Genomic DNA, 16,205 nt, shown 5'->3' with positions numbered 1-16,205 from the left:
GCAAAAAGGGGCACGGATGTATTGGTACTGTGGAAAAAGCGCGTAGCATACAATGAGAATTTTTGTGGTTTTTTTTTGCATTTTAAATACTGTTCTTTAATGAATGGAATCGAGCAGACATTTACTTATTGACTAATTATTTCTTGACAGCTATTTCTGTGAGGTTGTAACCTCGCAATTATTTTTTCACAGCATTCCATAGAACACAATACAGAGTATACAGGACGATGTACATGCTCTGTATTACAGAAAATATGAAGTAACCCAGAAAAAGAGGGTTTGGTACATCTGTACCAGAGAAAATATATGGTACTCGTTTATAATTTAATCATAATTCTTTTTTTTACCTTCAAACGAGAGGCGCTCCGCAGAATCATCCATTGATATTACCACCAATAAAAATAGGGGACAGTATGTATCCTGTTCAGGGGCAATCTGAAGTTCATATATTATTATTGATTTATTAAAACGCCTTCAAAGTTAAGCTGCCAATATACCATATATTCCAAAGCCTAGCAAATTAGCTAAGAGATGAGGCATCAAAATACATTTCTAGGGACGCAGCAATGGCTAGAAAATAATGATAATTACGGATACGTGCCTTCTTTCATATATAGATGTATTTTCTTATAGTCTAGTATTCCGAACGCTAAAAAAAAACCACTATTTATTAAAAATGCTAGCAAAGGAAGACATGTCAGTCACAAAAGAACAATATAAACAACAGAAAATTGATGTCCTAAATGAATAAAATGAAAAATATAAGGAGAAATTAATTTCATTGCGATGGCCGCAAATTCCTTCTGGAATGATCGAACGGAGGCATTTCACGGCCAGCAACATCTAATTTTCCTCGCTGCCCATGGGCGGGTGCAGGACAATAAGCGATGAATGGCTACCGCAAGATACGGACATATGTGCGCCATCTGGGCTTCGTGGTGGCACGATGTGACCTCATTTTCTCTTTAATCTGGCACTTAGCAACAATGAGGAAGACAGTGTCTGGTCAGTGGTCCTATAGAATAAATAGGGTAATGTAATGTATGCCTATTAATGCCAGAAAACTGCATTGTGACATGAAGATTGAAATTTAATTTATTATTTACCTCACAAAAATCATCAATAACCACAAATATGATCAGATATAACCCTACAGCTATGAACCACAATATACGTGGGTTCCGGACTATAGTAGACAGTAAAAAGGTTGACAATGTCTAGATAGACGCCAGATGTTAGACAGTCAATCGGTCCACATGTAAGAAGGTTCGCCAGATACAAATGGTCGACAGGGTCAAAAAGTATATGAAAATGGTTGACGCAAAAATAAAAAAATTGTCGACGCATGCCTTTTTTTTTTTGTTTAGGGTTAGGCACTTACCGGAGGGTTAGGCACTAGAAGGGACGGTTAGGGTCAGGCACCCGGAGGGATAGTTAAGGTCAGGCACCTACCCCGATGGCTAGGGTTAGGCACCAGGAGGGATAGTTAGGGTCAGGCACCAGGAGGGATGGTTAGGGTTAGGCACCAGGAGGGATGGTTAGGGTTAGGCACCAGGAGGGATGGTTAGGGTTAGGCACCAGGAGGGATGGTTAGGGTCAGCCACCTACCTCGACGGCTAGGGTTAGGCACCAGGAGGGATGGTTAGGGTTAGGCACCAGGAGGGATGGTTAGGGTTAGGCACCAGGAGGGATGGTTAGGGTCAGCCACCTACCTCGACGGCTAGGGTTAGGCACCAGGAGGGATGGTTAGGGTTAGGCACCAGGAGGGATGGTTAGGGTTAGGCACCAGGAGGGATGGTTAGGGTTAGGCACCAGGAGGGATGGTTAGGGTTAGGCACCAGGAGGGATGGTTAGGGCGAAGATTAGGGCTAAAAACGAAAAATAATGTCGACGATTTCTCTGCTGTGTCGGTCATTTTCATGTCGACATTTTTTGGCTATATCGACCATATTACGTCAACATTTAGTGTGTCGACATTTTTGTCCCTGTTGACCTATTGACTGTCTAACATCTTGTGTCTATCTAGACACTGTCGACCTTTTTACTGTCTGTTAATCCACACCCAATATATACAGTAGGGGAGGTATATTTAGCATTTTCCAGGCACACCAGTGATATAACACAGGGGCAGGGCCTGCTGGCACTCTGTGGGCTGTGATGATTGTGAAATACGTTTATTATTGTGGCAATGGACTCTGATCTGAGGCAGCAGCGGCGGCAGCGCCATGACACCGTCACTTTCGCTTCTGGCCGCGGGGGGTTCTGGGAGCTGTAGTCCCCGCCCCCATCAGCAGTGACGCCGCCGGGGTGACGCCCGAACTACCACTCCCAGCAGCCCCTGCGCGAGAGAGGCCCGGGCCCGCACTGGTACCGGTTGAACTGGAAGGCGGGAAGAGGAGAGATTTGGGGGACTGTCTGTGGGCGCAGGGCCAGGTAATGTCTGAGGATGGGGCGGCAGCGTCCGCTAGGGCCCGTAACACACGCCTAGGCCCCGCCGGGATTCGCTGGCCGCCCTGACACCGCGTGGCCGGCTGGGACTTGTGGTTCAGCAGCAGCCACCGGCGGCGGGGCTCATCTGTCCTGCCCGTGGTGCTGCAGACGACAGTCCCGTCTATAGTATTATATATATGGTTATTATTCGCCTCTGGAGCGGGGCCTGTCCCCACCATCCGCCATCACTGCTATGTATCATGTCCTATAATGTCCTGTAATTGGGCCTTGTCCCTTATTATAGTCCCCTGTGTACATCAGGTGGGTCCTGTATGGGCCCCTGTGTGCAGCTCCAGCTGGGCCCATATTCTGCCATTATATAGTGATTTATATAGCAGGAAGGGGGAATGGTGACAAAATGGGTGCGTTCGTTACAAACCCCGTAACCCTCATCCGGACATGACCGGGGCGACCTCGCTGCCCGCATCGTGCCCCTGGCAGGGTGGCGGAAGGCCCTCTGCAGTCACGTGTCTTCCCTCGTTTATCCTCGCACCCCCCATAACGCTGCGCAGGAACGTATACGCCGAGGTTGCGCTGACCGTCGTACATCGCCACGTGCCCAGCCAGAAGCTGCATTTAATTTGGGTTCAAACCTCCATTATCTAAATTTAGCTACACGCGGAGCGTTGTGTACTTAGCCGATATGTCGGGCCGATGCATCGGATCCTGGGTACACGTCAGAACGAGGTAATCAACGACGGAACAGTAACCTTCATTACCTGCAACGGGACCGCTTTGCGACATCGTCCGGTTGGACGTGCAGCGCGGCCGACCGGATGATGTCACAACAGTCTGCGGGAGCGCAAGTATTGGCCGTACACATCTCAGGATGCTCCGGGCATTGCTGTAATCACCGACGATTTTGGTCCCGCCCATGTGTGACATCACATGGATGGGGCGTGGCCTGCACCGGGCTCGCAAATAACGTTATATATATCAAAATGGCCCTTGGCAGAAAAAAGGTTCCCCACCCCTGATCTAAAACTAAATACGTATTGCTTCCTATGGTTTAATGCATTATTGCCCTTTGTTACTGAGGCCTGGGAACGTACAAAGGGGCTCGTGCTGAGTTGTGCGACACTTTGTGAAGTGTAATATATACTAATTGGTGCTGCACATGCCCCGATAAGAGGATCACACACATAGGCCTATGCAGATTGGAGTTATATTGTCCGCTTGCGCCTAGAGAGCTGGGCCGGGGGATGTAGGACCAGAATAATGTATGACCGGTATAGCAAGAGCATATTTGCCTAATTGTCAACAGATGTAGGCCTGCACGTAGACGCGCTTACGCAGGTCCAAGCCCTGTTATTGGCGGGTGCAAATACACGCTTGTGATAACGGTCGCGGTCCTAGAAAGCCAGCTTGTGATTGGTTGATTGTGAATGTAAATTATGTCGCATATGCTATTGACGCTGGACTGCAAGGCGTATTACTGAGCGTATTTACTTCCAATAGGTTTCCACCTCTGATCCAGTGTATTTCATCTTGATTGCATTTTGTTGATTGCAAAAGAGATTTATCAACGGCAAGTCGGCAACAAACACCTGTATTAAGAAACCATTTCCTGCCTGAAATCACCTAGTTTTTATTTTTGGGATCCTTATTAACCTGTCCCATGAAACACTGTAGACATCACAATGGAGGCAGGTACAAAATCTGCAATTGATCAATGTGTGATTGCATAACTGGATATTGCCCATGTAGCTTAGCTTTAACTCCCCCCCCCCCCCCCCCCCCCACCTACCCCCTGCCATGTACTCATAATAAATGTTTTTTTTATGAATAAACGAAAAAAAAATTCTATAAGTACTAAATGAAATGAATTGGACCAAATATATTTTATTTCACGGTCTTAAAAAATTTGCACCAATTTATACATTAATTTAAAGTTTATACTTTCTCCATGGCGATGGCACACTGCCTTCATTTCAAGGGAGAAGACGCCCTATTTATAACCACAGCTGCCTTCACTTCGGTCTCTATATAATTGATCAGGGACCTAAGAAATAATGTTATCTGTAGTTTTAACCCGTGAATGTGTTGTCAGCCTGACGTGAAGGTTTAACATCTGATCGTTGATGGGATTCTTCCAGTCTTGCAGGAGTTAAGGGCTCCGGGGGGTCACATATTTTTCTGTATTGTTACATCATTGGTCCCTGGGGTACCCCCATCTGTCTGGAGGATTCTGTAGGCACAATCTGCTTGCATTGTGTATAACGCATCAGATTCCGGACGCTCTAGGCGCCCTTCTGAATTCACTCCGGAACCTGATGCTGAAGGGGTCATCCGGAGCTAATTCACCTGGTACCGTGGCCGGCCTCCCATTGCCCTGATGCAACAGTGCAGCAAATAATGTGAGTAACGCACCTCGCCAGTCTCAGGGGACAGTTGTGTGTAGGAAATAATTTTAGGGTGTGATCCACTGACAGCTGCAGCATCCAGGCCTCACCTGTAATACATAATGCATCTGTTGTAGTGGAGCTACGCTGTGTATTTCCTGGAAATGCTCTGTATTAAAGGTCAGGGGTTATATTTACTAAAGATTGATTTAAAATCGACCAACATCCATGTTGTGTTTCTGGGGCTTAATCACACATTTACTAACGGACAATTTTTTTAAATTTTTTTTTAAGTATTAGTAAATGTGTGATTTAGCCCCAGGAACACAACATAGATGTTAATCGATTTTTGAAAGATTAAAAAAAAATTGACCTTTAGTAAATACATTCAAAGGGCTGTATTCAGGTACAAGATATTGCAGTGATGTATGGCTATGTGACACGAATTGTTACAACCATCGGACATAATTACAGTGGTGCTACATTTAAGTAGACAACACTTTTCCCAGTTTGGGATTTTTGCCATGTTAAATTATGACATAATATTTAAGCTGGCCACACGCACAGCGATATTTTACCCGATCTGGCCGATTCCGACACATTGGAACGACAGATCGTGTAAAATATGGCCAAATCGTGAGAAAATCATGAGTCCCCGATCACGATGCAATGCACGTCCCCGCTGGTCGCACATCGCACCGTCAGATCTGCCGTGCAGATCGCGTGCAGAGCTGCCGGGGAGAGTTTCAAGGGAAATCGTACACATCAGCTGATCGTGTGCAGATCGCTATGTATGAGGGCACCTTAAGATTAATTTATTTTTTATTAAACTTCCTTATTACATTTGGGCCCTTTAAAAAAAAAAAAAAAAAAAAAGTGGTCACACAACAAGCACCTCCCCATAGTGTGATAGAACGTTGTGTCCTCAGTACCAGCCATTTGTGACACTTATAGCATAGCGCACGATGGTATACAATCGGGAAGCCAGCTGCCGGATTCCTGACAGCCGGCTTCCCGACTGCTTTATCCCGGCGTGGGATAAAGGACCGGCGTCTATATCTAGACGCCTGTCATTTCCCCGACGCCGGGAGACCGGCGCCTGGCATCCCGATCGAAAGGATGCCGCTGGGGGGGTTAGGTTTAGGGCACCTGGGGGGGGACAGGGTTAGGCTAGGGGGAGGGAGGGTTAGAGTTAGGCACCCCCCCTTAGGTTTAGACCCCCCCCCCCCGGTGGACTTAGGTTTAGGCAGCGGGGAAGGGGGGGGGGGTTAGGGTTAGGCACTTGGGGGGGGGTTAGGGTCAGGCACCCCTAAGGAGGGTTAGGTTAGTTTATACTTACCTTAGCGACGATCAGGATTTCCAGCGCTGTCTGGCTTCCGCTGCCGGGAACTCTGCTTTTGTCTGCCAGGTGCTGCCGGTGTTTCATTCCGATTCCGCGCCTGATCTGTGCTGCGTGAATAGAGCTCTGGACAGTGATTCATGTTCATCCGAGTGGTCGCTTAGAAGGTGCCGCCTTAGCAAAGTGCGCCATCGCTGGATCTGACATAATTTTATACCTGGCTGAAATTCACATAAATCACGTGAATATTGTTACCTGTTAAACAGGAGCCAAACATGGATGAGTTTCTCATCACACCTTTTATGTCGCAGACTTTATTAGATAGATACGGTATATGGGCAGGAGGACAGCTGGTGAGAAAACATACTGCACCCAATCACAGCATGGTCCTGCCCGTTCATGTAATTTACTTGTACCCATGCACTTGTAGTCCTCATCATCATCACATAACCCTCCATTTATTATACACTGAAGATTGTTGACTATAATGGTGCAAATCTGCAGCAAACACCATAAATTTACCAATAAATGGCCATCGGACATCTGCTTTCATTATAGACCCGACACTAGGAGGATAAAGGCTTATTGTGTGCACATTTAGCAGTGTTAGTAAATAGCCCATTACATGTCTATCACATGCATTATTCTCTGATAGTGACCATACCTAGTCCTCTATACCCACATATGGCTGACATTCACTGCGTAGCGTGTTTATTTAGTCACCCTATTGCTATAAACTTCTTTTTGGACAAACTGTGATTACACCTAACTCCCAATATCCATCAGCCCCTGTGACATTGCCGCCATCCGCATCATTGTCTAATCTTACACTGTCATTTGCTTCCTAGTCATTAAGAGATTAATGGAGACAATGCACTCTGTCCTTTTTGTTTCAGGGACCTGCTACTGGGACCTCCTATCGTTCGGGACCAGGAGCACTTGCTATTGGTGAAATAGCTGGGTGTGGGGGATTCCTGCAATTGGTACTGTTCCTGTTCATCCTGAATCCTGTTATTCCACACACTAAAATCCCCTGACCGGCGATTCCCAGGACATGTCTTCCTCAGAAGCTTCAACCTCAAGTTCTTACCCCAGAGCGTCAAGGGATCGGGAGGTGAATCATGGAGGACACATAGAATTTGTCACCATATCTGATGAAGGGACATTGGATTTTAGGCCCGGGTGTAACCAAGCAGCCCAGGACCTTGTGAACTCAATACTGTCACCTAGGACTTGGGAGAAATACCTGTCTTCCTGGAAAACCTGGATACAGTTCAAGAAGTCGGCCCGGCAAAAAGGCTGGTGCCGGCCAGAGAAGGTCATGGTGGACTTCTTTGAACACCTTATAGCCAGCGGCTACAGCCGGGGAAAAGTGGTGGGCACTTTGGCCGGGATCTCGTTTTGCTTGCAAATGATGGAGAAAAAAGATGTCACCAAGCAGTTTATCATACAGCAAATGCTGACAAGTTGGAGGAACAAGGAGATGGAGGACACAGCGGAGACGGAGAGCAACGGCGACTACGGGGAGCTCCTGACACCCGAAATGCTCAGCTCCGTCCTGTACGCCACTAAGAAAGTCTGCTTCGACAACAACGAAAGCAGACTGTTCTGCGCAGCCTTTACCCTGGCGTTCTACGGCCCTTTCGACATGGAGGAGCTGGTGGCCAGATCCAAGGAGGAAGAAGGGACGGGTCTCGCCTTCAAAGATGTGATCATGGAGCGGAATTCTATATTCTGCAAAATGCAGAAGTCTCGCTCCAACAAGAGCCAGTGGGTAGAGGTTAAAAAGAGAGAAGACAAGTTTTTGTGTCCAGTGACCAGAATGAAGAAATATTTAGAAGTCAGGCCGGAGAGCGGTCGAAACCTCTTTATCCACGAGAACGGGACGCTGCTGACGCACTTCCAGTTCAGCCGGGTGCTGACGTTCGCCTTAGAGGAAGCGGGGCTCGATTCCAGAAGGTACGGGCCCCACTCCCTGTGCTATAAGACATGAAGCTGCGCAGCGGCAATGGGCCGTGTCTAGGACGACAAAGCTTGGTAGGTGGAAGTCAGACTGTCACATAAAATCTATGCATGATTTAGAATCCAAATAATTTTAAAGAACCCCCCACGTGTTTGAAGGGGATGACCACCTAACGTCATTCACTTTATCGCAGCGTCTAGGAGTTAACTCCTCTGGCAGCTTTTCTATTGGCTGAGCTGCCGCTCTGGTTTGCAGAGACCGGACGCCATTCTCACCTGCTAGGCAGCAATGATGGGATAAATTCAGGGAAACGCCTATGTTTCTGCTATTTAAGAGAGAAAATTGGGGACCGGAATAATTTAGGTGGCCATCCCCTCCAAAATAAGTTTTCCAAGTTATCAAATTTAAGGTGGACTCATCACCAACGCGCAGCTGGCAGCCGTCTCTTAGGCTGAGAATGCAGCCCTATCCATAAACTAGGAACTAATGTCAGTGCCTCATGCCTCATTGATGTCGCTAGTACTTAGTGAATTGTTAGATTTAATATTGATTTAGCGCACGAAGAGGGTCCGTTCAGTTAGGGACAATGTGATTTTTCAGAACCTTTTCGTTTTTTTTTTGCAACCGAGAGTGGCGCACAGGGAATTTGGCGCTGTAGTTATTGGCATATATGCGCACGTCCGTATATCAGGGCGATGTACGGCAAGGTACGCCGTCCTTAATTGAATTGACCCTCGGCTGCATTATAGTGAGCACAGATGTGCTTTTTACATGTAATCTAATTTTGAACCTTTAAAGAAAGACTCCAGCGTTAAAGCCTCACTGTTTGGGCCGGACATCGCCCCTGTGCTGATCTCTGCTGCCTGTTAATGCTCCTGTGCTCGGAACCTGACGCTGCAGAGTAGCCTCCTGCAGGTAGCTGGGCTGTACAGCCATAGGGGGACATCGACAGCTGCTATACACAGGGCTGTGAGCACAGGTGCATTAACTGGGAGCAGATGGCAGCAATCGTGCTTCTCCCGAACGCCGGGGGGGGGGGGGGGGGGGGGGGTCCTGCTAATGGGACTCCTGTGGCTTTGCTAGTTGGGGGAGGGGGAGTAACTGCACAAACCTGAATTTTGGGTGTCATTTATGAAGTCTTATATGAATGTTTTCCTCAGATTAGATATTGGATGTAACAACCCTCTCGTGCGTGTCTGCATACACTTTAAATTCGTGTCTGTAGAGATACCAGAACATTGCACCAGAATAGAGATACCAGAATTTGCCGGTAGATTGTTTTTGTTTCAGATCTGGTCCATTTACAGTTAGTGTGTGGTGTAAACGATTGACAGACTAAAGGGCGGTAGTATCACTGATACCAATGTCTAATACATTGTGACTCCACCATTCCTTCAAGCGTACTTTACAAAGCGGATATGGGAAAAGCAGACGTCAGTGGCTTTTTCTATTTTTTTTGTTCCTTTTTCAATTCCGTCTTGTTTGAAGTAATGTTTCTAAGCGTCTATTTTTCACTGTCTTCGTTTTGGAATAAAGTTATTGCAATTAAATCTTGGTTTGGTTTTCTCTCTTTCCTTTGGTGGCACAAACAATAAAATTGCATCTGACGTAAAGCGCAGTCTCTAAGAACTCTTCAAGGACGGTTATTGTACCCTAAAGCCCAGAGCCTATCACTCTCCAAGAGGAAGTTTAATTGTGTGTTTCATCTGCAAGTGTCTTTATTTCATGTCTAATATATATCACCTCACTTCCTGTCCCTGGATTTACTCTGTTAATATACATGTATACCCACTGGACGTCCGGAGTATTCCAGCTTATAATGTTCGGAGAGCTGTACATTTATCCAGTCCTGCTGCTTATTCTCCTCCGTCCTGTACACATTATTAATATTTGTCTATACGGCATCTGCACGCTCCACACGCATTATAATTTGGAAAAAAAACACTGTAATAATACAAGATTGCGCATTGACAGACAGAGGTAAGACGACACTGCTCACAATCTATAGGGCAAAATAGTAGTTACATACATAAGGTTAAGGCCACAGATTGCCAGATAGCAATGGTAAAGTGCTTAATGGGTTACATGGGCCAATCACACAACTATGTTGGTCTGAGGGTCAGGTGGTTGTTTGAGTGTAGATGGAGTCCAGGGACTCGATTCAATTGAACTCGAATTAAATAGCGCCGGGAGTGAGCTCCTGGAGCTATTTAATTCAGCGCGCTGTTAGGTCGGAGAATGACCGTTCTTAAACAGGGTGTTTAGTCGTGAGAACAGGCATTATCCAACTAATACCCCTTTCAGACAGAAATCCAGATTACTGATTTAAACATTTCAACCTGGTAATTTGCTGATTTACACGGGACCTATTTCTGTCTGAAAGGGTCATCCCGGGTCTAAACTCCCGCGACTTCAACCCAGGATTTTACCAGGGTTGGAGACACGGGAATTTAGTCCCGGGTTGACCCTTTCAGACAGAAGAAATACACGTGTAAATCAGCAAATTACCAGGTTGAAATTTTTGACCCGGTAATTTGCTCTTCTGTCTGAAGGAGGGTACAGACAGAGAATGGCAAAACAACCAGATATGCAAAAGTCCGGAAAAATCAGTTTTTTTTTTTTGCCATTTCCTGTCTGAAACTGCCCGGTGCGATGTTGTTTCCGCCGCGCTAAGGGCAGAAAACAGCATTGCGCCTGTACTTTTGTCGGATTGCTGCTCGCACCCCTGGAGGCTTGCGAGAAGAAATCCTTAGCGCGCTGAATTGAATAGCTCCAGGAGCTCCTTCCCCGGAGCTTTCGCGTTCAATTGAATTGAGCCCTATGAAGTATTCAGTTCTGCGTGATGGGCGCAATGTGTCTTTGCAATGGCCGACAAAGGTACTTTGCAACCAGCAGGACCAATAGCTGAGATCGTCTGTCATAATAGAAGGCGATGTGTGCCCCCGGACATCGCTGTGATCACGCAGGACTGAATACCCCCATAAATGTAAGTTTTATATGGACAGCGTTGAGGTTGGTAATTACGCAGAATGGCAACAGAGGTTAAGAAGACGGTTTGGAGATGTGGGTGCAGGTAATGAGTGCGGGTGGGTGGGTGGGAGACGAGACGTATGGCGGAGGGGACTCTGTTAGGAGACAATGAAAGATATGTCGGTGTAGTATAGTTTATGGCCTTATATGTTAGAACCAGTCACTGGTAGCGTGTTACAGATTGCATGGTCCATTGTAGGAGTGAGAATTAATTAGGGGTAGATGTATGAACCAATGAAAAGAGTGGAGAATTTGGCAACCTATCAGCTTTGAGGTTGCATTTATCAAGTACATTCTATAAAATAACAGGAGCTGATTGGTTGCCCTGGGTAACGCCTCCATTGGCTCACTGCTCCACTCTGTTTACAGCTCCATACACCTTCCCCTTAGTAATGTATGATCAACTACTTATTCTGTAATATCTAGTACCTGGTTTTATTTAGTGAATTACATAGTAATGCTTCTCTTCCCAGTATCTCTTCTCACGTATGTACGGACGTTTGCTCTGTATGCTGGGCGTAATTCTCTGTGTATTAGAATTAATCTGTACCTACGGATAACTGCGCAGAAACCCATCATTTGTGGAAGAATTGGCCATTTTGAACGTTCGTCATCAATCTGAAATAATGACTAATGTTTTTAGAGCGCCAATAACAGGCCAGAGGTCGGAAGAGCCGCACGTTGTGCAATAAGGATATAAGGTAACATAACACTATTAAATAGAAGTGTAAAAATAACATTACATTCTATATATGATACAACCTTCAACGTCAGACCCTATTAAACTGCATACAGAGGGCTCAGAGCTAAATCTATTAGTTTCTCCCATTGGACCTCATTCCGAGTTGGAGGAGGCGTACAGACGTGGTCCGAGTACAGCAATGGTGGGTTAATTGCCACCGACCATATGCTCCTGTATGAACTTGTTGGCTCTAACTCTTTGTACCAGCTGATGACGTCCACAGGCCCCTTCTGATCGCTAAATGCGTCTAAATCACACCCGTTAATGCAAATGAAGGGCCGCAACTGTTATTTAGGGGGAGATGTATCAAACCACAGAAACCAATCAGAGTCTAGCTAGATCTACTTACAGAATGTACTAGATAAAATGATAGGTAGAATCTGATTGGTTGCTATAGAGCTGCCCAAACTCCGTCATTACAATCCGGGTTTTAAAGGTAACCATGCTTGAGTCCAAGTGGCTACATCAATTGAGTGAGGTTCCAATTAAGTCAAATGTGCTCAAGCATGGCTATCCTAAAAACCTGGACTGTAATGGTGGACTTTGGGGACCTCTGCTATAGCCAATACCTCCATTTGACCTCCTTTTAGAAGGCTTGTTAAATCTCACCCATAGAAAGTGAGATTAGATTACACTCATTTCACAGAAATAAAATGTTACCTACACTGTTTAGGAGACGGAAGGTGAGTACTTATTTATTAGTGTTGTCTTGTACAGATCTATATATTATTTTATTTTTTTTTAGTCTCTAGCATCACCCATACTCCAGTCGTACTGGGCTCAGTTATCTGTGTTCTCCGGCCATTTATGGCATATGCATTGTGTTCTGTGATTTTTTTTAGCAATTCTTTTAATTCACAGTCCTGCCACGTCGCTTGTCACGCCTGTTACTTACATGGGGAACGATTTACTACTGATACAGCGATGGTCTCGTTCCACATCTGCAGCCAACTTACAAGAGGTAGCAAAAGGCCGCTGTTTTCTACATCAGGGTCCATAGGGTTCCACAGGATACCTTGGGGTATAGGCGATGCCGGCAGACATCCAGGCACCACAGAGTTAAAAACTTCTCCATCCTCCCAGGATGCACTGGGGTCCCTCTCCTATACCCCGCCCCCGAGCCTCAGGCTGTGCCTGGCCGAAGTCTGATGCACCGTACAGAGTGGGGGTCTGCACGGCCCCTGAAGTTCTTCAATGCAGCTGTGGCTGCACATCTAACAAGACAACATGGACAGTCTGTACTGACGTCCATGTCGTCACTCCTACACCCCGCTGGTACCAGAACGCCGGTACTGATCCGGGGATGCTGGTGGGTGACTGGGGTCACAGCTAGCGGTTGCCCGGACTGTGGCCGGATTTACGGGGGTTCAGGTAAGCAGCAAGGTCCCGCGGTGGGTCCCAGCCGAATAGCACAGTCCTTAGTCCCCAGGCAGGGGGCTCCCTGGGGACTGGCTGCAGTGTGGAACCAGGCTACTGATCCCTGCGCTTTCCGCTACCCCCTGGGACCGAGGACTGGACAGAAACAGTAAATGTCCAGCGTCCCAGGGGTTAAATGCATGCCAGGGGAGCGCGCTTTCCCTGCTAAGCAGCCGGCACCTCCCCCGCTGCACACGGCCTCTCCACAAGGTGGTTAGGCATCTGCATGCGCTCCGGACCAGCCCTCCCCCTGCTCCTCGGTGGCCATTTTAATACATGTGGCAAACGCTGCTGGAAGCTGTTAATGCGGGCATCGTGGTCTGGGTCCCCCTGCATACCTCTCCGGTGCAAGGTCAGTGTATGCAGCGCTGCTGGGAGCTGTTACCGCGGGCATCGTGGTCTGGGTCCCCCTGCATACCTCTCCTCCGGTGCAAGGTCAGTGTATGCAGCGCTGCTGGAAGCTGTTACCGCGGGCATCGTGGTCTGGGTCCCCTGCATACCTCTCCTCCGGTGCAAGGTCAGTGTATGCAGCGCTGCTGGAAGCTGTTACCGCGGGCATCGTGGTCTGGGTCCCCTGCATACCTCTCCGGTGCAAGGTCAGTGTATGCAGCGCTGTTTCCTACCAGGCTGAGGTCTGGTTAGTTAATGAAGCGCAGATACTGCAGGGTTTTCAATACTCTGCATTGTATGTACGTTTGGGCTAGCGCTGCTGTCTGTTACTTTCACATACTGTCAGCTATTTTCCCTATCCCTTCTTCTCTGCTAACAAGCCCTTGCGGTGTTGCAAGGGGGATTTATACCTCACTATAAAACTTCTTGTGAAGTGCGGTGGTCACATACAGCTCCAGGTCACACACTCAGGGCCTGATTCAGAGCCGGACGCAATTAGCGCTCGCTCGTCCAGAAAAAAGGGGTGGCTATTCAAATCAACCGTTCGCTCTTTGCGGTCTGTTCACGCCTCTAGGTCTGGACGAGCGAACCAAACTTGAGGTTGTTTTTTAAAAAAATACGCCCCCTGGCCGCTCGCATCCTACGTCATGTCCGCTATTTATTAGATTAATCGAGTACATCGACCAGCGTATGAACTGCTCGCTATTCTTTGTGGTTGGTTTTTCCAACCACAATTTTGCGAGCAGTTCTGACTATAAAATAACCAAGTGACGTGGTCAATGACGCTGATGTATTATGCACACCCATAAAACGCCCGTTTTGACCTTTAAGCACACCTCCGTTCTGATCTCCACTCCCCGTTTTCAAGCACCTTCCCCCGTTACCACCCACATACGCCTCCTCCTGTCGCTCAAATTATCAGGCATTCGCTATTTTGAGAGCACATGAATTTCGACCGCACTGACTGGTTCGCGCATGCGTATAACGATCCGTACGCATGGCAGTTGGGCAAACATCGCTCGGAGCGAACAAGTGGCCGCTTACGAGCGGCTCTGAATCAGGCCCTCAGTATGTCTGACAGTGAGCATGATTTCCCCATTCCGCCTCAGGGTAATGTATGCAAGGTACCATTGGCAGAGGGTGATGGTTTATGTAAGGCGTGCCTGCGCTTGGCACGGCCGATTTCTGTCACTACACCTGTGCAGGAGCTACCATGGGCTTGTTTTGCTGCGGCACTTACTATCCTGGTGGGCCAGTTAACGACAACCCCTGCGTGTCCCCAGATGGGGGTCTCACAGCAGTCTATGGTGTCGTCCCCTATGCAGGGGTTTCCTAAACTGTTAATCGTACCTCAGAGTTTCCCGTTGTCGCCCCCCACAGGTCATCCATGAACCTGCGTGGGCTAATTCACTGTCTACCTCAGTACAACAGCTATCAGAGGTGTTACAGGGCGAGTCGTCTGTGCGGGCGCAGAAGCGTCTGCTGCAACCTCATCAAGATCCAGGATGCTGTGACGACAGATGATGGCTCATACGTGCGGTGCGCACGGCCTTGGTTCCTGTAGCTAAATCAAAATATGCCTTTTTCAAGGATATTAAAAGTGATACTGCAGTGTTTCCCCTATCTGATCAATCAGCTAGTGGATCATTTAGAGGAGGCGTGAAAAACGCCGGGTAAGCGTTACCAGCCCCCTAGACGGTTTGCGGTGGCATACCCTTTTGCAGATAATTATTTTGCAAAATGTAATAACCCGCCACAAGTGGATTTACACGTCTAGTAAAGAGTGCTACGTTGCCTATGCCCTCTATGTCCTCCTTTAAGGATCCAACGGATCGCAGGGTAGAAATATTCCCTTGCAGGAGGCGTGTCCGGGCTGGCTTTGGCCATGTGCTGGGTGGCAAGAGCTATGGAGCACTGGGCTGATACCTTGAAGGCATCCCTGGACCCAGACTCGTCACCTGAACAGGTGGAGTTGGTGGGTAATTTAAGGGACTCAGCTACCTACATTAATGAGGCAGCTTTAGATATGGGCCTCATGGCGTCCAAGATCTCCTCGGCAGCAGTGGCGGCTCGTCGTATCCTATGGCTGCGTTCTTGGAAGGCGGATGCTGATTCCAAAAAGGGCCTATAGAACGCAGAACAGACCCAGGGTACAGTCCTTTCCTAGGAGGACTGCCGCCAAGAAACCTGCAAGCCCAGGACGCAGGCCTGGAGTACCAGACATCCCACTCCCAAGTCCGATGACAAACCTTCGGCCTGACGGGACGGGCCTCTCTTTGGGGGACCTCAAAGTGGGAGGCAGACTTCTGAAATTCGCCCAAAAAGCTGGTGTCTGACCACTTCAGACACATGGGTCGGAGAAGTGGTCTCTCAGGGGTACGCCCTCTCCTTTCGCAGAGGCCTCCCCGCCGGTTTTTCACCACGGGCTTTCCGTCCAATCAGGACAAGGCCCAGGAACTCAAGAAGGTAATGCACTCGATGCTCCAGAATGGA

The 16,205-nt window shown here is 47.7% G+C and overlaps 1 protein-coding gene across 3 annotated transcripts; it reads left to right on the top strand.

Annotated features, from left to right (window-relative positions):
- The first annotated feature begins 2,247 nt into the window (after positions 1–2,247).
- On the top strand, positions 2,248–9,175 carry LOC148525684 (uncharacterized). Of its 3 annotated transcripts, none has more exons than XM_088470584.1 (2): positions 2,248–2,433; positions 7,068–9,175. In XM_088470584.1, the coding sequence occupies exon 2, from the start codon at positions 7,226–7,228 to the stop codon at positions 8,162–8,164; it is 939 nt and encodes a 312-aa protein (XP_088326710.1). In that variant the 5' UTR covers positions 2,248–2,433; positions 7,068–7,225; the 3' UTR covers positions 8,165–9,175. The 3 variants fall into 3 exon arrangements, with proteins under 3 accessions (XP_088326710.1, XP_088326711.1, XP_088326712.1); XM_088470585.1 differs by lacking the exon at positions 2,248–2,433 and adding an exon at positions 3,953–4,136; XM_088470586.1 differs by lacking the exon at positions 2,248–2,433 and adding an exon at positions 4,642–4,847.
- The last annotated feature ends 7,030 nt before the right edge of the window (positions 9,176–16,205 follow it).

Source organism: Taudactylus pleione, unplaced genomic scaffold, assembly GCF_031769625.1.
Source record: "Taudactylus pleione unplaced genomic scaffold, aTauple2 ptg000101l, whole genome shotgun sequence".
Lineage (NCBI taxonomy): Eukaryota > Metazoa > Chordata > Amphibia > Anura > Myobatrachidae > Taudactylus > Taudactylus pleione.
Note: the sequence above shows the minus strand (reverse complement) of the source record. Positions and strands in the feature narration are given on the sequence as shown.